Source organism: Blennius ocellaris, assembly GCF_963422515.1.
Source record: "Blennius ocellaris genome assembly, chromosome: 11".
Taxonomy (NCBI): Eukaryota; Metazoa; Chordata; class Actinopteri; order Blenniiformes; family Blenniidae; genus Blennius; species Blennius ocellaris.
Window position 1 is genome coordinate 5,569,228 of NC_137660.1, and position 7,972 is coordinate 5,577,199.

General features: G+C 46.3%; 1 protein-coding gene across 1 annotated transcript; it reads right to left on the reverse strand.

The window, feature by feature from the left end:
- Positions 1-1,512: 1,512 nt before the first annotated feature.
- Positions 1,513-7,773, reverse strand: LOC308136846 (cytosolic 5'-nucleotidase 1A). The gene is made up of 6 exons (XM_080505376.1): positions 7,619-7,773; positions 6,871-6,984; positions 6,640-6,775; positions 6,438-6,560; positions 6,240-6,352; positions 1,513-3,109 (listed from the first exon to the last, which is right to left on the reverse strand). The coding sequence occupies exons 1-6, from the start codon at positions 7,652-7,654 to the stop codon at positions 2,870-2,872; spliced, it is 762 nt and encodes a 253-aa protein (XP_080361502.1). The 5' UTR covers positions 7,655-7,773; the 3' UTR covers positions 1,513-2,869.
- Positions 7,774-7,972: the final 199 nt, after the last annotated feature.

Here is a 7,972-nt window from a genome sequence, read left to right on the forward strand (position 1 = left end):
GCCTTATGTGAACATAAGAAAGAACATTGTTGAAATAAGTTGCTCCCGTCCAGCTTCTACCTGGAACTACGAGGAGCAGGCAGCGTCCACTCCCCGCTGAGTCACGGACACAATTACTGTATTTGCAACTTTTCTATTGTGCTGGCTCCAGGATGGTGAGCTGCAACGCTGCTGCGCTCTGAGGACGTTTAGACCAGCAGAAGATGTTTCCTGTGACCAGTCACTCAGTGGAGATCACCTCAGAGTGAAGACTGAAACTTTTCTGGAAGCCATTAAACCTTCCACAATCTCCAAGCACCATTCTAAGAGGAGACTGAAAGACAGGACGGTATCAAATAAACCAAAGCTGTGATGTTAAAACACTGTCGATAGAAAGATTTATCTGAACTGTGGACACAATTTTCTGGTCAAATAAAGGACAAATAAAATAATTCCATCATTATTCACTTTGACCCTTTACAGGCCTCTCATCAAATCGAGAATGTCAACACTTCAAGTATTGACCTGATCTTTTTAGTCCGTCTAAACACACACGCACGCACGCACGCACACACACACACACACACACACACACACACACACACACACACACACACACACACACACACACACACACACACACACACACACACACACACACACACACACACACACACACACACACACACACACACTTTTCCCTGTGAGTCAGAGAGTCAGCAGAACCGGCTTGGTGTTGGTTGGATGAATGATGCAGCATCAAAGACAAAAAAAGTAGAAAGCTTTAAATATCCAGAGTCCAAGAAGACGTGGACGCAATAAAGACACAATGTAATGACATGATGATTCATTTCATGATTCATGAAAGACAGGATTTACAGAAACAGTGATGATGGCTCTAGACAAATCTGTTTAATCCCATTAGTTTGCTTTGAACTTTATCAAACTGGTGGTCGTGTGTGTAAAATGTCAGGAAAACCCACCAAAGGATCACAGCACCTCAGACCTGAAGAAGAATCCAGAAGCTCTTTACAAGAGGAAAGAAAACAAAGTCAAGATTAATGTTTAATGATGCAAAGAAAAGAAAAATCACTATAAGAATAAAGTGAATAGGAAAGAAATGATTGAGGATATTTGTACCCGTTATGAGAAGAGCTGTGTCCAATCAAGATGAATATATATAGCATGTGATCTTTAATGAATAAGAGTTTCAGAAGTCTTGAGTGCGATTCACTTCAGATTCTCTTTGTCAACCTTTTCATTAAATATCGTCCATGTTTGCTTCAGCTTTTCACCTCTGCTACTTGTGAATGGAATCCCTCTGCTGCTCCCTACTGGCCAGGATGTAACATTACAGTGATAAATACCACCAGGAAGACGGCTTACAGGAGATCAAAGAAAAAGTCTCATTGGTGTTTTTAATCTCAGAATCTTCTGGAAAAAATATCTGAATCATTTAACAAATGATTCTGTTAAGATAATGTGACTAAAGCTTGCATGTGCGTGCATTTAAAAAGATTCAGGTAAAACATCAGCATTACAAAATGTTTATTTTCTGTGGCATTAAAAGAACAGAAATGGGAAATTTACACCATCTTGTCCAAACAAAGAAAAAGAAAAAAAGAAATGACGGTAAACACCCACTGCCTAACAAGCACAAAGAAGAGGAAGTAAAAGTAGATCCTCTGGTTGTTCTGAGTCCTCAGGCTTCATTTACACAACAACGCTTCAAGACATCGGTTTTATATCCTCATCCCAGAAGATTCAGCATTTGTTTAGAAAATGGTGTCTGTTTCCAGAAACATTGAAAACAAGGTAGTTTTAATGTTCAGTCACTAGGGGGTGATGTGGTTTTACTGAAAACACACACGCAGTGAATATCAAAATAAAAGTACCAAGTCCAGTAGAATCTGGACTGGGAGTCATGACAGGAAGCACTGTTCTGATTGGCCAGCTACTGAGCATGTGCAGAACTGCTAACTACTAACAGCGGTGGCGCAGCAGCAGCGTTTCAGGAAAGCTTCCCCCAGTTTCCAAAGAAGCACAGTCACAGCGTTCTCAAAGAGGGGCGTTCCCAAAGAGGGGCGTTCTCAAAGAGGAGCGTTCTCAAAGAGAGGCGTTCTCAAAGAGGGGCATTCTCAAAGAGGGGCGTTCTCAAAGAGGGGCGTTCTCAAAGAGGGGCGTTCTCAAAGAGGGGCGTTCTCAAAGAGGAGCGTTCTCAAAGAGAGGCGTTCTCAAAGAGGGGCGTTCTCAAAGAGGGGCGTTCTCAAAGAGAGGCGTTCTCAAAGAGGGGCATTCTCAAAGAGGGGCGTTCTCAAAGAGGGGCGTTCTCAAAGAGGTGCGTTCTCAAAGAGGTGCGTTCTCAAAGAGAGGCGTTCTCAAAGAGGGACGTTCTCAAAGAGGAGCGTTCCCAAAGAGGAGCGTTCCCAAAGAGGAGCGTTCCCAAAGAGGAGCGTTCCCAAAGAGGGGCGTTCCCAAAGAGGAGCGTTCTCAAAGAGGAGCGTTCTCAAAGAGGGACGTTCTCAAAGAGGAGCGTTCTCAAAGAGGGGCGTTCTCAAAGAGGGGCGTTCTCAAAGAGGGACGTTCTCAAAGAGGGACGTTCTCAAAGAGGGACGTTCTCAAAGAGGGGCGTTCTCAAAGAGGGACGTTCTCAAAGAGGAGCGTTCCCAAAGAGGGACGTTCTCAAAGAGGGACGTTCCCAAAGAGGGGCGTTCTCAAAGAGGAGCGTTCCCAAAGAGGAGCGTTCCCAAAGAGGGACGTTCTCAAAGAGGGACGTTCTCAAAGAGGGGCGTTCTCAAAGAGGGACGTTCTCAAAGAGGGGCGTTCTCAGTGTCTCCGAGCGGCGTTGTCGTCTCAAGGGAGCCCAAAGCTTGGTCTTGTATATGGGGCTTCAGTCGTCCTGGTGAGCGTCGCTCAGCAGGAGGTGTGGCCGGAGCAGAGACAGCATGGGGCCCCTGGGGGCCCCGGCGAGGCAGTACGCCTGGTCCGCCTCCACCCCGTATGCCCGGAGTGTGCGGAGGGCGGCGGCGCAGTGCTCCCTGCCGCCGTGCGATGTCAACACGCTGATGCAGACGGGGCTGCGGAGCAGGCCAAACCTCCGGCGCAGCTCACCCAGCGGAGACAGGAAGCTCTGCGGACAGACGACAGCTTTCACTTTACGGGCAAACAAACTTCTTCATGCTGGATTTACAACCAGCAACCCCAGAGGGAAAGTGCAGGACTGACCAAACAACTCCTACTTGACCAGGGGCCAGAACCCTCTTTGCTCCACTGCTGCGGCTCCTTGAGCCTCCCTCCCACTGCAGTTCATCCCTGACCGTGGCGGTACGGTAAGGCGGTACGGCAGTTCGGTAAGGGGGTGTGGTGAGGCGGTACGGCAAGATGGTACAGTAAGACGGTACGGTAAGGCGGTACGGTAAGGCGGTACGATACGTCGGTACGGTAAGACGATGCGGTAAGGTGGTATGGTAAGATGGTACAGTACGTCAGTATTTTAAGACGATACCGTAAGGTGGTACGGTACGTCAGTACGGTAAGGTGACACGGTAAGGTGGTATGGTAAGACAGTACAGTACGGCGGTACGGTACGGCGGTATTTTAAGATGATAACGTAAGGTGGTATGGTACGTCAGTACGGTAAGATGATACAGTAAGGTGGTACGGTACGTCGGTACGAAAGATGATACGGTAAGGTGGTATGGCAAGACGGTACAGTAAGACGGTATGGTATGTCGGTATTTTAAGATGATACCGTAAGGTGGTATGGTACGTCAGTACGGTAAGATGATACGGTAAGGTGGTATGGTAAGATGGTACAGTACGTCAGTATTTTAAGACAATACCGTAAGGTGGTACGGTACGTCAGTACGGTAAGATGACACGGTAAGGTGGTATGGTAAGACAGTACAGTACGGCGGTACGGTACGGCGGTATTTTAAGATGATACCGTAAGGTGGTACGGTACGTCAGTACGGTAAGATGATACGGTAAGGTGGTATGGTAAGACGGTACAGTAAGGTGGTACGGTACGTCGGTACGAAAGATGATACGGTAAGGTGGTATGGCAAGACGGTACAGTAAGACGGTATGGTACGTCGGTATTTTAAGATGATACCGTAAGGTGGTATGGTACGTCAGTACGGTAAGATGATACGGTAAGGTGGTATGGTAAGACGGTACAGTAAGGCGGTATGGTAAAGTAGTATGGTAAGGTGGCACGGTAAAGCTGTACGTTAAGACATATGGTAAGACGGTACAGTAAGGCGGTATGGTAAAGCGGTACAGTAAGGCATCAAAGTAAGGCAGTACGGTACGATGGTATGGTAAGATGGTATGGTAAGATGGTACGGTAAGATGGTACAGCAAGATGATACGGTAAGATGGTACAGTAAGGTGGTATGGTAAGGCAGTACGGCAAGACGGTATGGTAAGATGGTACGGTATGGTGGTATGGTAAGGCAGTACGGTAAGGCGGCACAAAGAGTAGGGTCAAATGTAGGTGGGTTGTGAACGACGCAGGGACGTAAGGTTATTTAGCAACAATAATGGAGCGAAGAACAAGGAATAGCAGCCGCAGCTCCACGGCCCTCAGAAGTTATGAGCTTCCTTTATCTGTGACACAACAGAAAACTTTCTCAATCCGGGCTGGGAGTGTTTACAGGAGATGGGATATTTTAATATTGGCGTCTCTACCAATCAGCAGACGTGTGGAGGAACGATGCTTCATGCTGATGCTCACGATTGTAGGACAACACGTCCACAGATGACATTTTAAGAATTATTTGGAGAAAATAAATCCTGTACGATGTAGTTGTACATATTTCTAATTTATATTTGATATATGTTTCGTATATCTAATATAGTACCATATGGCTTTGTTTGTCGTGAACAATCGTCTTCTTTGTGCACATAACGCCCCCCTACTGGACACTTTGGCACTGCCGTGCACGTCAGAAGGAGCACTAACGTGATGCACCTGAAGGCATCACTCAAAACTGGTATCTTTTTTTGGGTTTTTTTTTTGATAATTTGAAATCCAATCCTTGAAAAATAAGGAATAATGAGGAATTGAGAACTTTACTGTCATTGCAGTAACAACAAAACGTCGTTAGTGACCACCAGTCAGTAGCAGCAAGGGTTAAATATAACAGTAGAATAAATAGAATACAAATCAGAAAGTAAGAACAGTATTGAAGAAATGTGGACGTTACAAAAACCTAGTCATTCACAAAGTGGTTACCATGATTTCCCGATTATAAGCCTTTTTTCAAATACTTTGCTTCAACAATGACTTGGCTGATTTATGGATTTCTCCAGGTCGAGGAGCTTCATGCTGCTCATACATTGGTGATGCGTTCAGGTGCATCACGTGACTCCGACCTGCTGGCTGAACAATCGCCCTCCTCAGAGGAAAGTCTGAAATAAGGAATAGCTCACACTAATAGTATAATATATAGTAATAGTAGTATATTATATATAGAATATAGAATTGTAATAAGGAAACTCTCAAACGAGAAACACGAGCAACATGAGGAACATGGGGAACATCAGGAACGTAAGGAATGTCAGAAACATGAAGAACAAAAGGAACATGGGCAACACGTGGAACAGGAACATCAGAAATATGAGGAACGTCAGGAACAAGAGGAACATGAGGGACATGAGGGACATGAAGAACATGAAGAACGAGGAACAAGACAAACGTCAGGAACATGAAGCATGAGGAACAAGACAAACGTCAGGAACATGAGGAACGTCAGGAACATGAGGAACATCAGGGACACGAGGAACGTCAGGGACAAGAGGAATGTCAGGGACAAGAGGAACGTCAGGAACATGAGGAACGTCAGGGACATGAGGAACGTCAGGGACATGAGGAACGTCAGGGACATGAGGAACGTCAGGAACATGAGGAACGTCAGGGACAAGAGGAATGTCAGGAACATGAGGAACGTCAGGAACATGAGGAACGTCAGGAACGTCAGGAACATGAGGAACGTCAGGAACGTTATGGACATGAGGAACGTCAGGGACATGAGGAACGTCAGGGACATGAGGAACGTCAGGGACAAGAGGAACGTCAGGAACATGAGGAACGTCAGGAACATGAGGAACGTCAGGAACATGAGGAACGTCAGGAACGTCAGGAACATGAGGAACGTCAGGAACATGAAGAACGAGGAACAAGAGGAACGTCAGGGACAAGAGGAACGTCAGGGACATCAAAGGTGCAGCCATCAGGAGGTGGCTGCTGTTTGTACCTGAGCAGGTTGTCCACTGGAGGACATCACAGCTCCGTCCCCACAGAACAGAACCCGAAGCTGGTCTGAGGGTGCCGAGGCGGCGTGCTCGTCCAGCAGCGCGGAGAAAACACCTGGAACCGCAATTCAGAAGAAAAACCTCACACATGACACGTGAGTCCTTCATAGAGAATTGGAGGCAGGAAAAAGCATTGTGACCTTTCTGGCACGCTGTGGACACCTCGCTCTGGTCCGTGGACACAAAGAGAAGCACGCCATGTTCCAGCAGAGCCTCCGCAAAGTCCTCCTGACCTGCGAAGCAGAACCTCCCCACCTCCAGACCTGCAGAGGAGGGCAGCGAGTTGGGGCGGGGGGGTCTGGATGTGTGTGTGTGTGTGTGTGTGGGGGGGGGGGGTGTTACCATGATGTCTGGTGCTGCTCCTGATGTTCTCATGGTTCTGCCGCTGGGGGGCGTCGGTGCAGATCAGAAGCACGTCGAACAGCAGCGTCTCCTCCTGGTTCTCCTGCAGCAGACACTGGTTCACCGTCTGCAGAGCCTGCACTCAAACAGCAGGCCCCACGGGATCATTGTGAAACAACACACACACACACACACACACACACACACAGTTTGTGGGTGCTGTGTTCTGACCTGCAGCAGGGGGAAGGCCACACCAGGTCTGTATAGACCGTCACTGTCCTCAGTCCCCGGTTCAAACACAGCGTGAGACGCGACGGCCACAACCACCGCACGGTCAGCATCTTTCTGGAACACAGAGTTGAGAGTGTGAATGTGCAAGATGTGATTCTAACAATTACACAGCTATAGTACCTTAAAATGTTCAATTTTAATGAGTAAACGGCACATATCTGTCCATTTTCCACAAGTTTATTCCACTTGTTTTCTTTGACTATGTCTTTTTTTAACCTGAACTTCTTTAAAGGTGTGCTGGTCTGTCCTTAATCCCAGCATGCATTGCTGTCCTGCATGTCTTTATGAAACGTTAGTAACTTTGATCCAAAAGAGCATAGAATAAATGTTAACAGTACCATCTTTACCCTCTGCATGTCTCCAAAGTTACTATTTAGCAGCTGCTCGACACGTTATTTTACATTTCTCAATATTTCGTGAAGTTTTATCAATTCCCCTTTAGTTCAAACACGAAGAAAGACTTATTTAAATAACTTAAATGGTGCAAACGCGGGCTTTATTGCGAGACCATTAGTGCCGATTTCAAGAAAAACACGCGTTCTGTCACACATTTGAATCACTCTGGTACTTTATTGGATAAAGGTGAAATTTGGGTGGATTATTTGTTTTCAGAACGGAGTCTGGTGGGCGGGATAGTTCCGTTCAGTCCCACTGGACAGGAACTATTTTCTTTTTCCATACGTCTTACCTGCTTTACGTCAGTATTCCGGACTGTAGAGACCATGGCTACGTCTCCGGTGAAGTTCTGAAGCTTTTGAGTTGTTCTACTGCCCCTGTGTCCCTCATACAGCCGCTTAATCGCAAACTTCAACTAAATTAGGAGCCTCACTCCTCAGCGGTTTGTTTTGGTTCCTGTGACGTAACATCTTGAGTGACTGCGTGATTCCGTCACTTCCTCTTCAGGCTGAGCCTGGCCAACATAGACATAAAGAAATAGATAATAAAAACATAGATAATTGAAAATTGATACATATAGACGTATAAACATATAGTAAGTACAAATACAGACTGAATAAGTTCATAGACATCATTGAGTAGATAA